The sequence below is a fragment of the Euwallacea fornicatus genome, chromosome 33, assembly GCF_040115645.1.
Source record: "Euwallacea fornicatus isolate EFF26 chromosome 33, ASM4011564v1, whole genome shotgun sequence".
In the NCBI taxonomy this organism is placed as follows: Eukaryota; Metazoa; Arthropoda; class Insecta; order Coleoptera; family Curculionidae; genus Euwallacea; species Euwallacea fornicatus.
The window spans coordinates 1,812,517-1,835,551 of NC_089573.1; the positions used below are offsets into that span (position 1 = coordinate 1,812,517).

Consider the following 23,035-nt stretch of genomic DNA (forward strand, 5'->3'; position numbering starts at 1 on the left):
CAAACCATTCTTCAACATTTCCTCTAATATCTCCTTAAAAATAGTGATGAAAGATAAGAATAGGAAATTATTTACACCAGCCTTAGCGCCGATATGGTATAGAGATACGACTTCAGAAAATTTTCTGAACTACGGGCATGTCCATGTTGATATGCAGTTGTGACACAGATGAGCCAAGAGAGGCTATAATCCCACTTGCCCTATTAACCTATTTGTTATTTATGTAGTGTAGGTATGTCCTGACAGGAAAAACTTTATAAATTCCAAATCACCTTATGCACTACATGTTTTGTTAGAACCAGCAGACGAGATTAACATCGGTTACAATTTGTCTAACCATACCGTCCGCCACTGAAGCGAAATATGTGAAGGTTAACTCGTGACTATACCGGGTGATTCACGGTCGGTGGTAGGTTAGACGTTTCTGGAAGACTGATATCGCGATCTTTCTGAAAATTTGCATAAGTAGATAAGTGAACTCGCTCTATCGACGTGAAATATTTTCAGTGATGCAGTGTTGCCGGGACTATTCTTAAAAATGCGTAAATTAAAAATTACAACAACGCCGCCTGTCAAACTGTTCAAACAATTGCATAGTTTTCAACAATTATGGCGTCCTAGAGCCACCTTTGGCAAATATCTTTAAATAATTCAATTTAACGACAAAACAGCTTTTATTTTCTAAGCGTGATGGTTTAGTTATAGGGATATACCGCATCATTTTAAAGGAAATTTAACTGTCTTTAAGCATGGCTAGTAATATACAGAGGGTTTCATTTGAAAAAACACACTTTAGACACTTTTACTGTCTACCCGTAAGACCGTTAATTTTGAGCCATCCTGTACAAGACAGAACATTCTTATCTACATGCAACAAATTGATGAACCTTTCACAAATTATATTACAAATTTTGTCCCTCTGTGATTTCAAATCATGCTATAACAGAGGTTTTATTAAAGGCCTGATTTTGAGCAAAAATTAAGAAAATTAAATAATATTCGGAAAACTGCTAGAGATAGGTATAGGAAGTTAAATGCAGAAGTTATTGGAATGGAATATAGAACCCAAAAATGAAAAAATATGCAGGGTGTTCCATTTAAAATATCAGAGATGCTAGTACTTTCTGATAGAACCGGCAACACTGCATCACTGAAAATATTTTACGTCGATAGAGCAAGTTCATTTATCTACTTGTGCCAATTTTCAGAAAGATCGCGATATCAGCCTTCCAGAAACGTCTAACTTACCATCGACCGTGAATCACCCGGTATATACTTAGAGATTTTCGAAAATCGTCTTTGTTCAATTTATAAACCCAAAAATATTTACCATTATTTTTTAATTGTCGATGAAACGAGAGAATGCAGACCTCTAGACTTGCTTCGTTTCAGCTTTGTATTACTTCCTCAAGTCCCTGTTAACACCCAAGTGCAGTAGGGATCATTTTTACCGCCGCACAAAAATTTTGAATGTGAATAGAAGGTCTCTCTTTTCCCAAAGGGAATCAACTTACCAATAAACAGAATGGTCCATGGTCTTACTGCTAGACGTTTTTGAGGGAGTGCAAGAATATATTAAATCTTTACGAGTGATGCATGTAAGCGAATACAAGTAGTTCACGTTATCATAACAATGGGAATCCCAACTGATGTTCGGTAATAAATTCATAGAATTTTTCAAATTGCACCTACAGAGACCTTTGAAAACAATTAAAATTTAACCACACACTTCTTTTGCGATAATTGGCAAGAAGGGAAATAAACAAATAAATAGTTGCAACATTATTATTCGTAACTTAACAAGGCTAGCTCCGAAAAATTTTAAAGGAGTAAAAACTCGATTATTCATCCACACTACAAATACGGGTGAGCGAGAACATGATACAATATGTAAAGGGCGTTTCATAATTAATTACTTTTTAATTTCAAGACGTGATTTCCCTTCATATTTTACGAAGAAATGTTCTTGTAAACATGTGTCCTAACCCGCCTCGTTTTCCAGAAAGTCGGCATATTATTAATTAACCAGAGTCTTATTAGAAATTTTCATGAAAATTACTGTACTTGTAAGTAACAACAAAGAACTCGTGTTCGTGTAACCAGATTTGAAATAGTAATTCCAGTGGCGCCGTAAAAGGTTACTTGACAAAGATTTATAGTAAAAATTCTCTCCACGGCGCTTATTTTGAGACTTTAATGTTTTATTAGACTAAATAATTTGAAGTGGAACTTTCGTATTACTTGACTTATTCCTTTAACTTGCTTTAATTTCGCGAAAAAAGCGAAGATAATTTAGTGATTCTACGCTATGTCCGCTTCCATTACGCTCTACTTAAAGCGAGCTATCTCCTACTATGTAAAAATATTACGGGTATGGGCTGTATACAGGGTGAGTCGGGAGGATCGTGCCAAACCTCAGGAGCGTGTTGTACATGAAAAATAAATGTAAAAAAACTCAAATGTTGTTATTCGATTTTCGTTTGTTTACAAGTTATAGCGTAAATAAAATTAAAATATAAAATTTAAAAAATTTATAAATTTCATAAGAAACGTTGGATTGGTCGTGGTGGCCCTATTAGTTGGCCTCCAATGTCTCCAGACCTCACACCACTAGACAATTGTTTGTGGGGTTGGTTTAAAACTGAAGTGTCCAGAGTAAAAGTGGACACTCAAGATGCACTAATTCAACGCATTAGAAATGCTGCAGCTGCCATTAAAGAAAGACATGAAACAATCAGGAGCGCAACGAATGCTCTTCATAGACGAAGCCGAAAATGTTTAGAAGTTAATGGAAATATTTTTGAACATTTACTATGATATCCAAACGTTAATTTATGGAATTTCTTATGAAATTTATAATTTTTTTAAAATTTTATGTTTTAATTTTATTTACGCTATAACTTGTAAACAAACGAAAATCGGATAACAACATTTGAGTTTTTTTACATTGATTTTTCAGGTACAACACGCTCCTGAAGTTTGGCATGATCCTCCCGGCTCACCCTGTATATACTAAAATACTACCAAATTTGGACGCCTGTTAAATAAATTGTGGTCATGTAGAGATAAACACAGACATGGACATGCAACACAAAAAATGATCATGAGGGACGATACGCTACTTAAAGTGGAGTGTCTACTACGACTTCGAAGTGAAAGTTCTACAAAAGATACTACATTTACCTGAAGTAAATACTTTGCTGGTGCAGTAAGTACTCCACATGCAAAGTAGATACTTGAAACATCAGCAAATACTTCTTTACAGGCACGCCACCCCTTGCATCCGGGTTAGTGAATTTATTTTTTTTTGAAGACCAATAACAGTTGAAGTAAGTTTTAAACTAAGCTTGACTATCACCAAAAACCAAATTCATGCAAAAACTTATAAAATCCAATCAGTTCACACAACATAAATCGCTTAGGTCCTTTCAGTAAACTATATATAATGGCTATGTCTACCTGTATCCATGATTGTACACGGTGTCTCTCTTAAACGAATCACTGGATTTATTTTATTTTGTTGAAGTTTTACAAAAAGGAAAATATTTGAAGAATGCTGAGAGGAATGTTCCAATAAATGATATAAATTTTGCAACATTCTGCAGTTTAATCCTTTATAAAAATATAAGTAAAGAGCCGCAGCTTACTTTTTCGAAATGGGATATAATGTAATTTTAATTCATCAAGGTTAAATTTCACTTTTCACAATATTATACGTACGCTCATATTCATCGTGTGCTCTATTTGAATTTATCTGAAAGAATCTGCGCGTAGTTTTTGCGATTATTTGATTTCGAAAGTTTGTCCGTGCTGGAGTCTCCATAACTAATTATTCTTCACGAGCACCTATTTTGGTCATAATTGTTTAAATTTAACTGGAAACATTTTAGGATTATTAATCTTTTAATATTACCGCACCCATTTTTAACTTGCAATGAAGAACTCGCGGCAGAATACAATTCTTATTTATAATACCGGGAGAAATTTTCGCATTTCCGGCAAACTGTTGGAATTAATAACCTTTTAATAGCTATTTAACGAAAAAGTGTATTAATGGCGGTGATTAATATTCTAGACATTTTAATCATGGGTAATAGGAATAAACGTTAGTTAATATAGAGCCATTAATATACAGCGCGTTTCGAAAAGATAGTGCGAAACTTGAGAAGCTGAAAGTGGTATCAAAAATAGTAAAATAAGTTTCTATGAACATTGATCCGACGGAGCATCGTTACTGTGATGTGGTCCTCTAAAAGGGTCCTATCATTTGGGTATTTTAAAAATAATTTTCTTTCTTATTAAAATAATGGAATGAAAATTGTGGGTAATAATCATACCATAAGGGTATGTAGCTATCATGAGCTCCATCAAAATAGGGCATAAATAAGGGAAGTTTTTGAACTACCCTTAACAGAAGTATTTTGATTTCTTTGAATTCTCAAATAAATAATATTATTTTTTAATAAACTGGACTTTTTAAAGAAAAACAATTCTATCCTTTTTCGAACTCTACATAGTGTAGCCAGAAATAACTCTTTGAAGAATAATATATGAGTCAAAAAAGTAACATTTTCGCAACAGTTTCACACAGAAGGCGCCTTTTATGATGTCAATTTCACTGTACTAATAGTTACTTGTATGTTTTTTATGCATTTTCTGATTCAAAGTCATGACCTAAAATTTAATATAAATATTAATTTTCTTTACTCTCCTGCGTTCTTTGGTCACTTAGCAACTTTTTAAGTACGTCCGTAGGTCTCTTTCAGCGTGCAGACTATTTTCATTAGAGAAAGTGACAATCACTGCAACGAAGCTGTTACCATAAAAGATGCCTACTATGTAAACATTTTCAAAAATGTAACTTTTCTGAGTCTTATACTATTTTAAAAATTATGATTTCTGTTAGGTGACGCAGAGTTCGAAAAAAAAGGAGTGTCATTTTTTCTTCAAAAAAGTCTAATTCATAAAAAAATAACATTATTAGCTTGATAATTTAAATCAATAAAAAACATTCTAAAAATTTCTATTAAAAGTAATTAGAAAACAACCCTTATTTAAAATTGATTTTGATTAAATTTATGAGGGGTATAGGCCATCATGGTATGATTATTAATTACAATTTTCCTTCCGATTATCTAAATCAGAATGAAAGTTAATTAAAAAATATCCTAATGAAGGATCTACTTGGAGGCTCTTATATCAGCAACGACGCTCCGTCGGACCAATGCTTATAGGAACTTTTTTGCTATTTTTTACTTTCCTCCTTTCAACTCCCTAAATTTTGTACTAACTTTTCCAGACATCCTGTATGTAGGTGTAAGTTACATTTTCCATTCGTTACGTGGCGAAATACCACAAATGTCTACAATTTCCAAGTAATTCTTTCAATTTAAATGTCACTCGCCTCGCTCTGAGTGGATTTCCAATTCAGTTCGAAATTGAAATATTCAATATTCAAAAATTATCTCAAAACATAAACACAAACATTGACACGTAAAATTTGATTTTTATTAACCTGCCTACGACTACCAAAATGATCGAAAAATGAATGCTTGCACTCATTGGTTGGTGTCAAATTGTCCTTGTTACTAATGCGAGATTATACGAGATGCGTCGGGTCAATAGAAATGCGAGCTGTCATTAATCGGTTTTCATATCACGGGTTAGATTTGATCCAATCAATCAAATGAGAGAAAATCCATATCCGTTCATGTAACCGGAATCGCTTACATATCCGTTCAGTCAAGTATGCGGCAAAGAGAACATTGCACTAGTGGAGAAGAAAACATATGAACAGAGATCACCTCGTGAAATTAAAGTAATTAATTGTGAAACGCCCTGTGTATCGCTGAAGGCTGCACAATACAGGAGCAACGTTCCAACATTCTAGAATAACGTTCCAATACAATCCCTCCATTGACACGATTGGAAACGATTAAAATGAATAATCAGCACCACGTTCCTTATATGGAAGTTTTACCGAAATCTCCCATGATGTGGCCGCCATTTCCGGGTGATGAACGGTACTGAAGGAGCTGAACCAATTAAAGATGACAACATTTCTATTCGTGGCTTTACCTCCAACAAAAATTTGAAGGGAGCAAGAACTCGATTACTCATGCAACGCTGTACAAATAAGAGAGAGCGAGTGCATAATAAAATATATCGCTGAAGCCCATTGAATGTGGCCTGCATAATAAAGCAACGAGCTGGACAAAAAATATTTGAAAAAAACCAATGCAATTCGTCCATGAAATTGGGAGACAATCAGTTCGGAAGGTTTGTAATGGAAACGTGTGGAGAATTGTGCGGATGCAGTTCTCTTTTGAGGACCTAGACGTCCAATTAACGCAAAATAACTTGGAGGATTACGTAGGTACTTAAAAATAGTATTTAAAGTTTTATAGTAACGACTACCTAGTCGTTACCGGCGGTGCTTTATATTTCAAAGAAACACAATTCCTCCTCCTTTAGAAGAGAAGCCAGTAAAGGAAGTTAAATAAGAAGTCACCTCAAAGCCGGCATTATTGGAAGTGGGGAACATTGGCTTTTCCTCGCTGATATTGCATTAAATAAATTCGAGGGGAAATATATGCGCTTTTGTCTTTAGACGACGAAACCAGAAACCGGAATTATGTCTAATACTCAATATTCTCGATAATCACACAAATTTGATATTCTCTCTGAAACACTTTCACTGATTTTATATTCATATTTCGGAGGCATATGGAACAAGAAATGTGTGTAATTAACAATAGAAACAATGGCGGAATAAAAAAATTGATTTCGCAGAACTTCCACAGCGGACGATTTTAATTACGACTACATCTGTTTATTACGGTTGGATGTGCTGTATTTTATGTGTGTTTTTTTTCGCAAAGGAGTGTGTCCAGCATAGAAAGAAGAGCAAATTTACCCCGAACTACTGAGCCTGAAAGGGGTCGCATAATTTGATTAAGTAAACCGGTGTATCATTTAGGAAAATTACAAACCGAATAAACTAAATCGAAGACGTCCCGGTGAACAACCTACAGGAACTTTGAGAGACAGACGAAATCTCAGATGTTTATTCGGATATACAGGCTGTTCTGGATAAGAATGCACTTTGCAGGGATTGCGTACACCATAACAGATGGGGAGGTCATTAAATTAGAGAGGAGTGGCGTTTTTCTGTGTCCTGTAGGTTCACGTTTTCAAATTAGAAACATTCGGAATGGTTCCGAATTTGTTTTGAGAAAAACCGATTTTTTTTTATTTTCACTGATTTTATCTTAAGAGATGTTGTTAAGGGTGTTCCTTCGATAAATGAAACACGACAAAGACAATTTGTTTTATGTAAAAATGGACTGTATTAACTTTGCACTTATCTCAAAAGAATGTAAGAATCTTGGTCTAAGTAAAGAAGAGGGAGAATGCTTATTGCGCGGGTTACACAATATGATTCGGATCACATCCCGACACCGACGCAGCTTTCATCCGACAGAACAAAAGGAAGAGCAGAGAAGAGAAGAGAAGAGCAGAGAAGAGAGCGAAAATTGCTCCGATTATCCCTTAAGTACTAACCCCGAAGAATTCCAACCAGGGGCGCACCACCACCAAGAACCATTATAAGCTATGGCTACACCGAATCCCATAACTCGTGACCATCTGGGGAATATCTATACTAGTCGCTTTTCTGGGAATATCGCGGGTCCAACAAATTGACCATCAAAGCAATAGTCCCTATAGAGAAAGCTTCCTTTGACTAGTAGCACATTCCCCAACCAAAGCGTCCCTTAGCTTTGGCCTGATGGGCCATGTGGTCTGGCACCCAGATGGTATTCTCCGAATAAGTATCGCAGTACATGGGCGTAACTTAAGGGAATAAATGACAATATACTATAAACCTAACATTAACAACAATAAAAAAATAAATAGAAACAAAAGCCAATAACTTAGAGTCCCTAACAGATATGTTAAATTAAATATCACATTCCCATTGTCACAGCTTTCCCTCCACAAGGCGACGTTTCTGAGCTTTTGATCCGACGTTTCACTTCGTCGAAACCACCATCAAATTTGTTTTTTTTAACAATTTTACTTTACCCTCAGTGTTTAGGCCAGGGACTTCCTGAGTTCCTGCCTAACAGTAGTGACTGCCTCACCAGGCACTCACAGAGGAATCCAAATACGCTGGTGAGGTTTCGTAGTTGAGTCGAAGGACCAAACGGGCTACCGCCATAAAATAATGGGGTTCCAAAGGTTCGAGAAGCTATATAAACTCTGTTACACAAATTACATTAAATTTAATCACAGACTAGTTGAATTACAGGGTGAGTTGTGATTAACTTATTAACAATAATGCCCATGTATAGGGTTTTATGGCAACGAGAGCGAGAGAAGTTTGCTGTTGACGCGACGGGGTGAAAAAAGGTTCTACTCGTCTCCTCCAAGAGGGTTCGTGCCCCTTCCCGAAAAACGCAGGTTCCCGAGTTTGGTTTCCCACGATTTCTATGAGAAAATCACCACCTTGATGCTTTCACACCATTACCTTATCGCTAACACCCTCTGGTTCATGTCCACTTGCGAGTTTGTTGCTACATTTCACCCTAATTTACTGATGCCCTTAATCTGCTTGGGCAATTTGCACTTCATAAATCAGGGTGTATGTGCACCAGATGAGAGGTGATTAGTGCGGTACCCAGGGTTTGGCACCCAGTGGTATGTCGAGCTTTGGGTTCTGGTTTCTCTCTTTACCAGATTTATTTCCCAGATTTTAGGACAATGCGTGAGAGCGATCTTTATGTTGGAGTTTTTCCAACACTTAGGATATTCTGCTTTCTCTGAATCTAGCGATGTATCACATTTACGATTTATTAAATAGTCCAGTCCGAAAAGTCCCCTTCTGCGTTTTTCGATATAACGTAAGTTTTATTCGACATAGTCAGTGGTTTTGAAAATAATTCGTTCGAATTGGTCACTTAGTAAATAAGAAAATAAATACAAAATAATCGTTGGAAATTATTTTTTATGTTCAAATATTCCACCCTCATTCTCCAAACAGAAATAATCCGGGATAACAATTTCTTCCGCAACACTATCTTAAATCTCTAGAGTTATCTTTCTTATTGCGACTCGAACTTGAACCTTCAATGCATTACTTTAAAAAGTCTTGCAGTAAATTTCAATTTTAGGGAATCCCCCGAAGAAAAAGTTTATTGGTTTAATATCGGAAGGTCGCGGGGGGACAGTTTACGGGATCCTTAGTAGAAATTGAACTATTTTTTGACATTTTGGACTAAATCATTTAATAATTCGTAAGTGGGATATATTGTTAGAGTTAGAGAAAACGTGGAATTTACTGAGAGTAAAATAAATAAAGCTTAATGACTAATTAAAGAAACAAAGTTGATTACGATTTCCAATATACGCAACATTGGAGAGAAAATCTATAAACACCATCTTGTAGACGAGAAAAAGTGGTAATAAGAATGTCAAATTTATTTTAACATATTTTTTTGAAAATATAGTCGGAAAACAGTGAAAAAGAAATCATGAAAAATCGGTTTCTCTCAAATAACTTCGAATCTCCTAAGAATGTTTCAAGTTTGAAAACAAGAATTTCCAGAATGCAGAAAGGCGCAACATTTCTCTAATTCAACTACCTCCCTATCTCTTATGGTTTACGAGATCCTTGTAGCCCAGATTCTTACCCGGGACAGCCTGTGTATAATCCGAACATTCCTAATAAAATATTTAAGCAGATTAGATTTGCGTTGACATTTAATCAAAACTCGAATCTGGCTTATTTTCGCTTGTATGCTTTGATGTTGGGGGAAGGAGGAGAATACTTAATACCAAATACAAGACATAGTTGATATGTTCAAGATATCTTCTTTTTACAACAGAAAGTACATTACAGGCAGAGTTCGCTATAGGGAATTCATATGGACAGAGAAAAATTTCAAAAAATGTTCTATACTTTTAATGCTAATTGTTAATTTTTTATTTTCTTTTTTTAAATATTTTTCTTTGGAATTATTCATCGTACACAAGAAAGGGTTGCGTACTATTTTCATTTAAAACTAACTGAGAATCACGTTTAACCCTTAAGAAACTCTCGGACAAATGCTTTGGTTGACACTCCAGTGTCAGACACGGTCTCCACAACCTAAGAAAATATTATAAAAATGCATATTAACAGGGGCATAGAATATGAATATATAAAGTATACAAAATAGAGAAAAGTGAGAAAAAATTTATGATAAAAACTGTAATTTTTCAGCAATCGAGACAAGCTACTATTAGATTGTCTCGCACATTTTACATACTCGCATTCCATACAACAGTTTAGTTCATTTATGTTTTTATAATAATTATTTCCTATCCTATTACTGAAACTTTAACAAGAGGTTTCATCTAAATCCTTAGTGAAGGGTCAATATGATTCTCATTTAGTTTTAACTGAGAATACTGTGCAATTCCACCTTTCAAATGACACGTATTTATGTACAAGGCGTCATGTCCAAGCAGCATGAAACAAAAAAGGAAAAAAGTTCTGGGATATCATTAAAAGTATTGAGATGTTCAAGGTGCTGTAGAATAATCCATATAAACAAATACAGGGTGATGAAAAAGTCAAGAATAAGAGCAATTCAGCTAAAAATGTGTTATATAATAAAAATTCGTTGTTTTCATTTCATAGGAATTTTAAGCATTTTATTAATTTTGTAAATGGGAAATACATGTTCTGCAATACTGAATTTTATTTTGATAGATCGAAACCTACTACGGTGAGGAATTTGGTTTTAATGTCGACATATACTGTACTAAAGGAGCCCTTTTACGAAAATATTTTAACAAACAGAGCGATCAAAAATTGCTATATAGATTTTCTACTTTTTTCTATATTACGATACATCTCTGGCTTATTACTTGGAAGCGCTATAAATTTTATTTTATTTCCTTCAATAGTTTAAGAGAAACAAATGGAATTGAAAATTAATTAATTAATTTTCATTCGATTAGAAAAAAATATTTGAAAGGGTTTATACTTTTTACATTATGCAGTGAGTCAAAGCCAAACTTGCTCATCAAATGAAAATCCATTTTGTGAATGGACAAAGCAACGAAATGATAGCGGCCAAAATAAAAAACAATATTTTTACAATTATAAGGATTGTGCATTATAAAAAAAAAACAAAATACTAGAAAATGTTCATTTGCCTAAAAAATATGAACGAAATACTAATAAAAACTCAAATTTTGTGGAGAGGGAAAACTAGCTCAAACGAAATATGTTTCAAGCTTTCAATCACTTTGTTATCATTTCTTTGACTTGTTTACATTATTCGTCGAATTCAATTGGAGGAATTTTGATGGTAAAATAGATTAAAATGTGTCGTCAACATGGGAAAATGTCTACTGATGAGAGAAGATGAATTATTATATGTTTTCAAGATGGAAAATCTTTTGGAAAAATATCAGAAATATTCTTAAGAAGTTATTCTACTGTAAGAGGTGTAGTGCAAAGGTACAAAGCGAGGAATGAAATAAAAAAACGAGTGGAGAAAGGCTCATAACAAAGCGCGTTCCGAAGCTGAAGAACATTATATTGTGCAGGAAATAAAAAAGAACCATTTCTAAGTGCTTCTAAATTTATGGAAAGGCTTCAAGAATATTTGAAGCAAAACCGTGACGACATAAACTATCCGGAATGTTCTACATAGAGCACAGATTCGAGGTAGAACGGCCAGGAACAAACTACTTATTAATAAGCAACATCAAAGAAAACCTGCATACACAAACCCACATTCACTTGACACAAATTTGTGTAAAAATGTGATATTCACATTTGCGAGTGAATTTTGCTTTTGCCACAAAATTTGAATGATTTATAGTTTTTCGTTTATCTTTTTAAGCAAATGAACGTTTTCTGATATATTGTTCTTTTTTGGAAAACTTAATTCTTATACTCTCAAAAACATTGGGTTTTATTTAGATCGAAATCATTTTGAAAGCTTTGCCCACGAAAAAAATATATTTTCTTTTGTTGAGCGAGTTTGGCTGTAACCCACTGTAGGTGATAACATTTCTCTACAATGAGTCGTTCAGTACCGCCTAGCATTTAGAACTATATTTAAATGACATTTTTTACCCTACTTGTAGCAAAAATCAATTCGAATTTCAATCTACAAGATTTTTTTTTATCTAAATCAAAAATACAATACTTGCTCTAAGGCCAAATTGAAACTTCTAAATTTTTTGAAAATCTTAATTAAAACACAAAATGCTAAATTTGGATTTTTCTCAAACGTTTTCTCCTGCTGAAGTCTTTTTAAAGTTTAGATGAATGAATTTTGAGATTCCATGATGAGGTGGACGAAATTGAAGGTACCAAGTCGAAAAACATGGATTTAAAGTTACTAAAACAGGGAGGTACGAGTTAAATTTTTTTGGAAATAAGAACCATTCGAAAAAAAAAAAAATCAACAATCGCTGGAAAACGGACTAATAATTTTGGAATATGTTTGTTTAGTTTTATAAAAGTTGTTTGCAGTGGGAAAATGTTGTGTTTATGTAGACTAAAAATGGATCCATGCAGGCATACTTTTTAAACATCCAAAAAAGGTATTGCAATAGTGCGTTATTTTTAAATGAATTTTTCGTGGTAGTGAAGGCAGACGCACTATTGTCGGACACTGTATATTTAACATATTTTACACTATGAAGCCCAAATTATACTTGAGAGTATTTTTAACTACCACAAACTTATCTATAAACTGTGTTCTAAGGTAAAAAAGCTATCTAATTTTTTTTCAATTCGTATAGTTGAAAGATTTCTCCCAATGTGTATTTCACAAAATATTATATCTTTAATGGTTTTTGAGATCTTTGTACAATGATTTTTCACATGACATTCCCTTCTTCTACCCAAACTTTGATACTATTGTCGTACTAGCAATTAGGTAGTTTAGAACGTGCATTTAAAATAAGTTTGCCGGATTCAAATACTCCCTCGGGAGTAATTTCATGCCTGTAGTTTAAATTCTATATGATACTTCTAAATATGAAAAGAGCTAATAATGGAAAAGATGTACAAAGAAGGTTCTTTTTTTCATAATCTAGGATCCCATACCGACTTATTTCAATGATTTCGGGGCACCCTGTAGAAAGGCAAATTCGTTTTGTTGCCAAAGCTCCCTCGGTATTGATTTGCTTCAATTTTTGGACGCGAGTGATATATGTATAGGGGCTATAGCTCAGCAGCTTCCTACTCTCTCGCATGATTGTCGATAGTATTTTTTTGATGCAGCGCAGAAATTTTAATATTTCGACTATACAAATGTAAAATATGTAGCCGGGTATCGAGCGTGTTCCCTTGAATTGAGGTTTTATCCCACATCGAGTAAAGTCCTGCATTTCTCGTCGTGAGGGTACCCTTTATTTCAAAAAATCGTGCTTCAGAAAATGATATATTGTGTCACAGACTAAAGTCCTCGTTAAAATATACGAGAGTTTTCCATTTTATCTTCAAAAAGGTTGCAATTTCTTTCCGGACAAATCCCATGTAAAAGAATAGTTTCCAATTTTAAGGACACTATCACGATATGTGGTATATCTTAGGAGATAGTTACACTTGCAATTCTATTTTATCGCCCTGATTCTCGGTCCTTAAACACAGATTTTTATTTTCCCTGCATGTTGCCCTTTGACAAACGTTTAATAAAGTAAGATGCCTTGTGGAATCATATTTATCTTACTTTAGTCGTCCTACTAAAATTTTATCGATTAAAACTTACTTCTCCTCGTCGAGGTCTGGACGCTCTTGGTGCTTCCTGGAAAATAAGAAAAAAGTTAATGGGGGCGCTTAGCATAAAACCATCATTAATTTTTTGCGAAAATAGTCACATGATAAATGAACCGAATTTTCGAAATGTGAACTTGTCAAATTAATTATTTTATCTAGGAAATTTGTCAAACAACGACAATTTAATAGAACGGAAAGCCTGAATGACTTACGGCTCACTCCAATAATGAATATATGAAAAATGTTAAATATATATATACATATATATACATATATATTTATCTACCTACCGACACGTTAAACAGTTAGCTACTATTCAAACTAATAACAAAGCTTTTAACTCAAACTTTTCAAATTAATGCTCCCAAGCTTCACACAGCACAGGCAAAAAGCAATTTTAACTTAATAATTTCATAATGCGTATTAGTTGGTTTGTGTATGAAATTTAAATTAATAATATAGCGATAAAACTAACGGATAAGTTATTAATACACATATACGTTAAAAGAGAAGTTTTCAACGAAATTTTTCATTCGCAAGAGGGTACTTTAGTGCACACGCAAAGAAACTGATAATGATCTTAAAAAATTAAAATGGACGAAAACTTCCATTTGACGAGCCCCTTAATAGTGTGATAACCTTTGGCGTAATAAAAAATTCGTAAGGGCTCTTGGTTGCTATTATACCATTTCCTTAGGTCTTATCCAAACCAGCTGCATCTATCTTTTATAACATTCGCTTTCACGACTCTATAATTCAAGGGTACCCATCGAGCAAACCATGCTTCAAAGAGATCAGCTCTTATGTCCAGCTATTGAATCTGCACTAACAATGGTAATTGGCGGGCTTTTCCACTTGGCCGGCTAATAATTGCGCGCTTGAGACTAATGAAACGGTTTTCCCGGCTTTTTCGACCACTTGTAAAGTTTTGCCAAAAAGATATTTCCATTTAACAATTGTCCTCAATCCAGTCACATTATCCTCCTTAAACCGCTCGTTAAAACAACTTGCCAAAAAAAAACTAAAGTTCCATCTTGCCCATCAACAAGACCTTTTTTGAAAGATGGACAACAATCTAATCCCACCAATTACGTTACTTCAACCTCAGTTTGTTTGCCTCCACCACACTGAGGGGTAAAACTGTATGGCAGTCCTCTTCCGGAAAGCTTTTAATATTAATCGTATGTTTAGGAGGTAATTGTAGAATTTCCACGAAGCTTACGAACCAATTTCAGCTAGAAACTTGAAAGTAAACAACCATGCTTACTAAAATAGTAATCAAAATTCATTTTGCCCCTAAAATGAAACTATAGGTTTGATTAGGAAAGTTGCAGTTCGTTCCCCTTTATTAGGGGTTGAGTTGAAGTCTCTTCGACGTTCTACATTTAAATATATTGTTGGTAGCGTTTATTTAACATATTCACGATAAGTTTTTTTCTAAATACTGGGGATACATTGTGAGAAAATAGAGGAAACCAGAAGAAAGTATCATAAAATTTATGCTAAATAGTCCAAAGTATAAAAAAGTTCTCGTATCGTCTTAGTTTAGTTCAATTTTCATTCGGTAAAAACTTATAGTACTAATTTACAAATATTTTTTTTTTGTTTTTGGAATGAACCATTAACGATTTGCTTGAAAGCGACATAGAAATAGGCGATGTCAAATCGAGCTTTTTTCGAATTAAATCACCTAATGTATGCCTTTTGTACATATTTTTGCCAATTGTTTTCGAGATAACGACGTCTGAAATATGGCAGTTTTTATATTTTCCGGGGCACTAACTTCCTTCAACTTAAATCAAATGGCGATTAAGTGGATTTAATAATGAAAAATAAAATCTACCCGTTTTGAAACAAATCGACGAAATATGTCAACAAGTGAATTTTGCGAGCTACTTGAGGAATATACAAGGTAAGTAACTAACAGTCTCTGCAAGCAACCCTTTATTTTACCTGGCAACCCAGTATATTCATCCATGTGATTCCAGTTTAGAAATTTTAATTGACGACATTAGTGCCCATACGGTGTCATCGGTACAACATTAAAGCTATGACCTAACCCGAACTAACCTGAATTAGCGACATTAAATTTTTTTTTAATTTGGATTTCAGCTGTAAGCCAAACCAACCAACAATATTTTACTTAAGGTACCAATAAATTTACGAGAGTATAAATAAAAAAAATGTATTCATATATTTTTAAAAAATTATAAACCAGTTTTACTACCACTTATACTGACAACAAATCTGAAGCATTTCATTGATAAAAAATTCATTATAATTCAAATTTGAACACCGTACGTGATCACGTTAGTTGCCCAAAAAATTGTGTTCTTGCTTTCATCGGTTCTAATTTTATAAGAATGTGTGAGAGGGAAAATGAAATTTTTGTCCAATGAAATCAAATAAAGACATTTTTTGAGCAATCAACGTCGTCAAAAATTTCATATCCACTACAACATTCGTGTATGCAGAATTTGAGCATATAATTCCTTCATAACGCGACAGGAATGGATCGATTCAAACCTAAATTTGAGTCGTTTTTCTTAGTTAGTGGTGTGACTTCAATATAGTTTGAATTGTAATTTTACGCAGTTTCCTTTAGAGATAATTTGCGTATTTAAAATGAAAGCAGTAAATTTGATTAAAAGTTTATTTTTTCATTTTACTGCGCAGGAGAGAAAGCAAACAACGCATTAAAATTTTACAGAAAAATAAAAAACATTTTACGAGACGCCAAAGTAGCTGTTTAATTCCCCTAAAAAAAGTAACAGATGTGTAAAAGCCGCTTCCTTGCAAGGCAAAACGTCTTGATGCTGTGACCTTTAAATATTCAACAACTGCCATATTTTGAACGACATTGTCTTGACGTTAACTGTTGAAAACTGAAATATGGCAACGTGGGAACAAAATATTGGGGTCAATCGAAAATTGGAAAATTAAAAAGGGTTAAAAAGATATAGATTTCTTTCGCATCCGGTGAATTCCACTAAAAAATAAATCTCTCGTGACATATTGAAACGTACGAAAAATTCTGACACGTTTTTGAAAAACTTTAGAATCGATGCAAGTTCAAGTTACAGAATATTAAATTGTATTTTTACTGAAAAAAAAAATGAAATATTATATTAAAAAAAAAATCATTTCGGAGGTAATCTCAAGTTAGTTGGAAAAAAATGGAAGTTTGTGTTCCACCATATTTTTAAAAATCGATTTTGAATTGGTTTTTGATGAAGTTATTTGAATATCCAGGAGTGATGAAGGGTACAACTCCTTAAGCAGCAAATTTTAAAATAAGGGAAAGTAACGTACATCTTCGTCATTGTGTCTCTAAATAAAGAACCTATATTTCGCGATTTTAGTTCAATCAAGCTGAAATTCGTTAGAGAACCAACGCACTCACTCACTCATTACAGCTAGCGATAACAGAAAAGGGCCTATAAATTCAAATGAGTGCATTATGGAATTTTATACTAGCATTTTACACCTTTCAACTAGCACACTTAAAAAACCAGATATCTTTCCGAATTGCGTAACTTAATTTTTGCTCGCTTTTCCTCAGAAAACCCTTCAAAAGCAATTTTATTGGTCATTCTTATTTGAACCTCTAGGACAGTTTCCATTAACCTTTAAACTAGACATTGTTTTCTTTGAATCAAATCCTTATTGAGGCTTTCCCTATTTTCCCAGTTAAGGCAATTTAAAATATGAAATATCCAATTTGGCTTTAACGATTAGCTGTGGGATTTTAATAGAAAAATTCATACAGATCAGTACAGGCCTCCGATAGGAAAACTCGTTAAAATTCTGTCACCTTTTAAGACGGGAATCCTCTTGAAAAGGTGGGATTTAATGTTAAAGCTGTCCATTTTAAATTTCTTGAAATGCGAAAAAATATAGCGTAATAATTAATAATAAGTGAGACGTAGCTCTCTAACAGTTATGGAATACGTTATTTTTTAACGTAATTTCGAATGTATTCAGTCATGACTCAGATCATTCGTTCTTTAAAAATTTTTTTTGGTACTTCCAAGTCTTGTTCCAAGTGAAAACTTATTGCTAATGGTATTTGATGCACCTGCAAATATGGTAAAGTCATATTCAAATTAAAAACATTTTATGAACATCGAATAAATTATACCCGTTCAGTACATGGGTGGAAATAGAAACTATTCAATAACATTTTTGTTCAGTAAATCGCTTAAAAAGAACTGGAAAGAAGATTTTCTTAAAAGCTACTTTGAGAATTCGAATGGTTCAGGACAGAATGCCAGGTGTACCACTTGGAGTACTTGAAGATGCATGTTGCTATTATGCTGCTGATTTTAAACGTTTCAAGGCGAAGACACTAGAATTTTCTGATTCTCACTCTTAGACTGTCACAAAGCAAAAGAGCGTGAAAGCAAAACTATTCTGAAATTCAAAAGGAAAAAATAGCGTTAGTAAAGGCCACAGAAATAATTGACAGTTAACGAAAATGATTCAAAAATAGGTGGAGTAGCTCCAGGACAAATAATCTTTAATGAACTGTTTAATGTTTCCACTCAGATATTCGATGTTATCAGGGGAGATTCCGTTAAGAATACTCCTACAGATTCAACTCTTATTGCTAATTTTTAATATGCCCCTATCACTGCTCTCGCGTTAACTATGCATGAACTTAGCTATGGAAGATGGGATTTCCGGCGAGAAATTTTAACAAATATTTAGTTATTAATTTATTCAGAAATAAATTATAAAATTTGCTAATTTGAAAAAATGTTAATCCAAATTACCTGCAAAATATTATTTTAAGGCCATTTAGAAAAAGATCAATGTACGAGCATGTACTCGACAAAAACCTATGACAAAAACTATTATAAAATCATTGTGAATATTAATATTTGATGTTTTCTTTTAAAAATTTATGTTTATTAAAAATATATATATTTATAGGGTCCTAATTTTTACATCTATTTTAATTCATGTTCCATTTTATGTGAAATGGAACATTTTTTGAGAAAATTTCGCCCGTTTCCAGGGGCTTTCTTTGAGAGTTTTTATACTTATCAATTCAAACTTTAATTTAAAAAAAGTGACAACTGCAGTTACTACAATCATGCTGAGTAGCAGAAATCTTAACTAGAAGTCTCACATTTTTTTACGTATTATCGTGCAAGCTAAAGCTGGTCTAAGTGAAACTTTCTGTAAACTTTCGAGGTTTTATCGCCCTGGTCGGAGACCTAACTCGCTAGCAAAATAAATTATTATTAAGCGTTGAAACTGTGAGATTTTGTTTCCTTTTAAATAATTCTTTATCAGCAAGGCGATATTCCTAAAAGGTTTAGCTATTTTAAAACAGCAACTTTCATTTAATGGGTTATATAAGTTTTCCTCGAAAGAGTTTTTGGGGAAGTATTAAAGGATCGTAAACACATAATGTGTTCAAACAGAACATTGGACAACCGTTTAAATAACGTTTAACAAAAAATATCCATTCGGTATAATAAATACATCCAGACCGACACGGGGGCAATTAAACATGGCATATATTCCATGCAGCCCTGTTCCAGGGTATACGTGACAATTTACTCACGTGACTTGACATCAATATCTTTCACGGTAGATTTGCATCCCTATATGAACCACGCGGGGGGTTATTTACCCCATTTTGTCGATTTTTGCAAAGTTGTCATCAGCTATTCCGTATTTACGCTTGCTAAGTTTTTGCCTGCTGCAAGCTCATTCAATGCTTGTGACATAAAGGTGGTAGGTATCGCGTTAAGCCGCTTGAAAAAGTTCATGGAGAGTGAAGTTTGGTGAATAGACTATGGAGTTTTGTGTTCAGAAACAAGTGTATAATATTTATGAGTAATTCCGAATATTCCCCTCTTAACAAAGTATAATTTATGTCTACCCATTTCCATTGTTAGAGCTCGCCTCAACGCAAAACCGTCTACCAATTATTTTTTATCTGTTATGTTACGTATTTTTATCCCTTACGGACGCGTGTTTATGACGTTTGCTTTTTTCCTCCTCTCATAAATAAGCTCGTCTGCAAAAAAAGCGCAGAATTTAAATGATATTCAAATATTAATTTATACATCGTTTTGACAGAATGCCTATATGGAATATTTCCAGGTATAGATGTACGAGTATATTAAATATGGTTTATAAATAAATGAAAATTAACTTCCCGATCCCGCATTGCTTTTGTCATTATCAATAATTAAATCAATCAGATTAATAGTCAGAACTATGTTGGTTTACTAAATATGCTGGCTAATGTTCGGGTCAACGATCGGCGAAAGCGATGAGAAATCAACCATGAACCTGTTTCGGATTTAATGGCATTCCTGTAGTTCAAAACTCGTTTCCGACATCTGCATAATGCCTTTTTTCTTTTTTTTAATTTTAACGATTTGATTTATCCCCATTCTAACGAAACATAACTTTTGCGAAATTGTACCATCAAAACAAAGAAGTTGGATTTGAAGTGTGTGAAGCATCTTTTCGCAAATTGGAAGTTCTTGAGGGGAAAGCTCTACAGCGTGAGTTTTCATGAAGACTTGATGAATTTCGATATCTATCGCCCTCAGTTACATGATGCTTTGCAAACGAAGAAGTGAATTAAAAAAATATATTTGGAAATCTATTCGGGTTCGAAATTTCTCGTTTCTGTTATTACATTTCCCCGCGCCATTTCGGTTATTCTTCTCGTCATACTGCTCACGAAAACGTCTGATAAACCCTTGAGGAATATCGTCCCATTCTTAGCTAAGCGCAATTGCTAACCAATCCGCATTTTTTAATTTTCGCTTGTTCGCATGCTCAGTTTCAGTTTCGTGCTACTATACAGGGTAGGCCACGAGTAACGCCTCGGAATTTCATGACAAAGCCGAGCGATTTTTTAACTGTTTCTTTTTTGAGGTGTATACAGGCAAACTAGAGCTACATTTTAAAATTATTTTCAAAGTCCACAGAGTGTCCCAAACACATATAATTGATCAAAGTTGCATTTTTTTGAATGGGATTCCCTGTATATTATATAATTTTTGAACTCGACCATTAAAATAAAATTAAGTTGTATTAAGATTTATGATATCTAACTTCAGCAGTTTTTGAAACAATTCGGTTTTTGTCAAGATGCAAGATAATTTTCAACACCCAATCTCTCATCCCATATTTAAGTTTTTAAATCAAAACTTTAATAGGAAGTCATCAAGGGACCAAATTTTGTACTGTAAGTTTCAAAAAGTCGGCGTATTGTACAGGGTGTTCTAAAAATCTAAAAGCTAGATCACCTGACATTACCCCTATGGATTATTTTTTATGGGGGTATGTAAAAAATGAAATCTATTAGGGGTACAAATAAGTTTCCGCCGTTTTCTATAAAAAAATTGGAATTAATTGTGAAAGAACGGGATATTACGTTTTATTCAAAGTATTGCCCATCAACGGCCACTACTTTTTCCCATCTTTCTGGCAGCATTCGGATACCACGGCGAAAAAACTCTTCATCTTTTGAAGCTATCCATGAATCGACCCAATTTTTGGTATCTTCATATGATGTAAAGCGCTGCTCAGACAAACCGTGTGCCATTGATCGAAACAAGTGGTAGTCGGATGGGGCAAGGTCTGGTGAATATGGCGGGTGGGGTAGGACTTCCCAATTAAGTGTTTCCAAATAGGTTTTAACCGGTGCCGCAACATGCGGACGAGCATTATCATGTAGGAGAATAATCTTGTCATGTCTAGAGTAGTAATGAGCGCGTTTTTCCTTGAGTGCTCGGCTCAATCTCATTAATTGTGTTCGGTAGAGAGTTCCAGTAATAGTTTCGTTCGATTTGAGCAACTCATAATATACAACACCAAGTTGATCTCACCAAATACACAACATGAGTTTTTTTCCATGAATATTTGATTTGGCTACTGATGTTGAAACATGGCCAGGTGGACCCCATGATTTCTTCTTCTTTGGGTTATCATAATGGATCCATTTTTCATCCCCAGTGACTACACGATGCAAAAAACCCTTTGTTTTATGCCTGGCAAGCAGCATTTCACTCATGCAAAATCGGCGTTCGACGTCTCTGGGTTTCAATTCATAAGGAACCCAATTCCCTTGTTTTTGAATCATTCCCAACATTTTTAAACGATGTGAAATTGCTTGTTGCGTCACTTCTAATGTAAGTGCAAGTTCTTTTTGTGTTTGAGACGAATCTTCCTCCAATAACACTTCCAATTCCGTATCTTCGTACGTTTTCGGCCTTCCACTGCGTCCTTTGTCTTCCACGTTAAACTCACCGTTTTTAAACTTGTGAAACCACTCACGACAACTTCTCTCACTCAACGCAGCCTCACCATATGCTTCTACAAGCAATCGATGCGCCTCAGCTGCAGATTTCTTCAAATTAAAGAAGTAAATCAAAAGTTCCCGCAAATGACGCTTATTCGGCACAAAACTTGACATTTTTGCAAGAAAAAAAAATGCGATGCTGATACGAAACCACTAATACTTCTAGGTTATGTTGTTACTAGTTGATCAAACTTGCGATAGTAAGATTTACATCTAGCAATTGCAGCATAACCTTCTGGTGGGACCATGCTTTGTTAAACGGCGGAAACTTATTTGTACCCCTAATATAAGATTCCTCCTACCACGGCTGATGATATGAAAATAAGAATTAGAAATGTTTTTACCTCTGTTACGCCACAAATGCTAGAAAATGTCGGAAAATCTTTTGAAGAAAGAGTCAAAATACGCATAGAAGAAAATGGTCATCATGTAGAACACCTGATATAATTTTTTTTAATTATACTTAGTTTTTTGCTTTTTTTTAATATTGTTCAAATTGTAATATACAAATATACGCAGGTAAATAATTAAATTGCATGGATATCTTAGCAATTTAATATGGCATAATGCTAAAATTGGGGATTTAGATATTTTTATAAAAATGTATGTTTTTAGCGAAAATGAGTAGAGCTAGGTATAGGGAATCCTAATGATATTCAATACATAAGTAAATTCGGAATCTAACAGTAACACAACATACCGGGTGTCCCATTTAAATTAAAAAAGTTGTTAACAGTTAAAAGTTGAACGAATTTGGCGCTATTTTTAGAACACCCTGTACAATTCGCCGGCTTTTTGAAACTTACAGTACAAAATTTGGTCCCTGGATGGCTTCCTATGAAAATTTTGATTTAAAAACTTAAATATGGGATGAGAGATTGGGTGTTGAAAATTATCTTGCATCTTGA

The 23,035-nt window shown here is 34.0% G+C and overlaps 1 protein-coding gene across 5 annotated transcripts in view; it reads right to left on the bottom strand.

Annotated features, from left to right (window-relative positions):
- Ptp99A (Protein tyrosine phosphatase 99A) overlaps positions 1 to 23,035 on the bottom strand; it is a 286,683-nt gene that overhangs the window by 141,504 nt on the left and 122,144 nt on the right. For all 5 annotated transcript variants that reach the window (XR_010733676.1, XM_066299450.1, XM_066299452.1 and 2 more), the window contains exon 4: positions 13,782 to 13,817. Coding sequence is in view for 4 of the 5 variants with exons in the window: in XM_066299450.1 (XP_066155547.1) it covers positions 13,782 to 13,817 (36 nt within the window). In the remaining variant the exon portion in view is untranslated. The remainder of the gene's footprint in view (positions 1 to 13,781; positions 13,818 to 23,035) is intronic.